The sequence below is a fragment of the Galendromus occidentalis genome, unplaced genomic scaffold (genome assembly GCF_000255335.2).
Source record: "Galendromus occidentalis unplaced genomic scaffold, Mocc_1.1 scf7180000076500, whole genome shotgun sequence".
NCBI lineage: Eukaryota > Metazoa > Arthropoda > Arachnida > Mesostigmata > Phytoseiidae > Galendromus > Galendromus occidentalis.
In genome coordinates this window covers 651740-653556 of record NW_003804489.1, presented here as the reverse complement: position 1 = coordinate 653556, position 1817 = coordinate 651740, and the positions used below count along the sequence as shown (strand labels likewise).

Here is a 1817-nt window from a genome sequence, read left to right as displayed (position 1 = left end):
TTGAGTTCTTCGCTCGAGCACAGCGAATCTCGCTAACCTTCCCGTAATGATGTCGGTATACTTCGTGACTAGGACCTGTCAGTTGTAAAGGCCAAGGCCCTCGGGCGACCCCGTGCCCCGGGCCTCCGCCTGTGTGTCTGGCGGCCTGCCTGTCTGCGTACCTACCCGCCAGCCTGGCTGCCAATCCTATCTGTCGGCCTGCATGGCACAACCCTCCTGACCACATTTTACATATTAGAACGCAGGGCACATCCACCACGAGATCGGCATCGCGAGTTGATATTTTCAGCATCGTGGCCGTCGATGGTGTCGTTGAGCACAGGAGCTTCCATATTCCTCGATTTTCCCGTCCCCTGAATGCTTGGCCGTAGCGTAATTTCCTGTTGCACCCGAAAAACTTCGGCATGCGGCTGAAGTCCATGCCTTGATTGGAGTGAAAAGTTTCTCGAACGATCCTTGAGGATCCTGATTCACAAACTGATTCCAGGGGCCTTCACTAAGATTTTCCTCTTTCAGAAATCGCATAGGAGTCGCAGGGAGCTGCGCGAAGCTGGAACGTAGAGTCGATTATAGCCATCGTTCCACCTAGGGAGAACTACCGTACCACATCAGTTGTAGTGAAGTGTAACTGTTGGTTGCCAACGTTAGTTGATCATCGGACAACAACCTGTCATCAGGATCAACAGGATGGGCTGCCAACAGACGAAAATACGCGAACTCAGCGAAGAGGACATAGATTTCCTCAAGACCCACACAAAGTACGACGAACAGACGATCCGTGAATGGTACGAGGGTTTCAAGATAGACTGTCCGAACGGCAAGCTGTCTCGCAAAAAGTTCATCGACATCTACAGGACGTTCTTCCCCACCGGAAACCCCGAAAAGTTCTGCGATCATGTGTTCAGGACTTTTGACACCGATAATTCAGGACATATAGATTTCAAAGAGTTTCTAATGGCGATCGGCATCACGGCGTCCAACTCAGGAGAAGAACGTCTTAAGTGGGCGTTCAGAATGTACGACATCAACAACGACGGCGGCATCGAAATCGCCGAAATGACAAAGATCGTCAAGGTGAGTGCTGTCCCGTCTCTTTGTGGTCGCTTCTAGGAACAGTCTGAACTCGCAGTGCATATTCGAGATGTCGTCGTTCCACGGATCCTCTGTCGCGCGTCATTTCTGTCTCTCGGCCAATATCCTAAATGGATCCGTCGACAGGGATCGAGACAGACTAGACCGCGAGGGATAAGGCGAAAACACCATCATCTAAGCCGGAACTATCCCTTCCAGGCACTGTACGATATGCTCGGTCCCGGGACGTCGGATGAGTCCCCTGAGGAGAGAACTAAGGAGATATTCCTCAAAATGGACCAAGATGGTGATGGCACCCTCACGATGAAGGAATTCGTCGAGGGCTGTCTCCACGATAAGAAACTGGCAGCCCTACTCACAGCCAATAACGGCATGTAGTTGGCTTGCCTTCGGCACTCCGTCCGAGTCTGAGGTCTTCTAATCCGGTCGATTGGACGACTCGTCAGCAGAGGAGACTCGATGACTGAATGACTGCCCACTTACCTAACTACCTACCTACCTACCCACTTAAGTAGACGCCTGTCTGTCTGGGTATCCGATCGCTCAAACGCCCGCTCATTGTCAGCTTGCCTGGTAGGTGTAGCCGGCAATGCGAGCGACCAGTGGACATTATGCGGGCGGACACGTTGCAGACGGACGGCAAGCCATATCCTTCAGAGGAACACGGAGGAAGTCGGTCGACAAGTTTGGTGACACTTCACCGGCACTCTGGTCGAGTCCACATC

General features: G+C 52.4%; 1 protein-coding gene across 1 annotated transcript; it reads left to right on the top strand.

Moving 5' to 3' along the window:
* The first annotated feature begins 687 nt into the window (after positions 1–687).
* On the top strand, positions 688–1652 carry LOC100897236 (neuronal calcium sensor 2). The gene is made up of 2 exons (XM_003739335.1): positions 688–1074; positions 1291–1652. The coding sequence occupies exons 1-2, from the start codon at positions 688–690 to the stop codon at positions 1468–1470; spliced, it is 567 nt and encodes a 188-aa protein (XP_003739383.1). The 3' UTR covers positions 1471–1652.
* Positions 1653–1817: the final 165 nt, after the last annotated feature.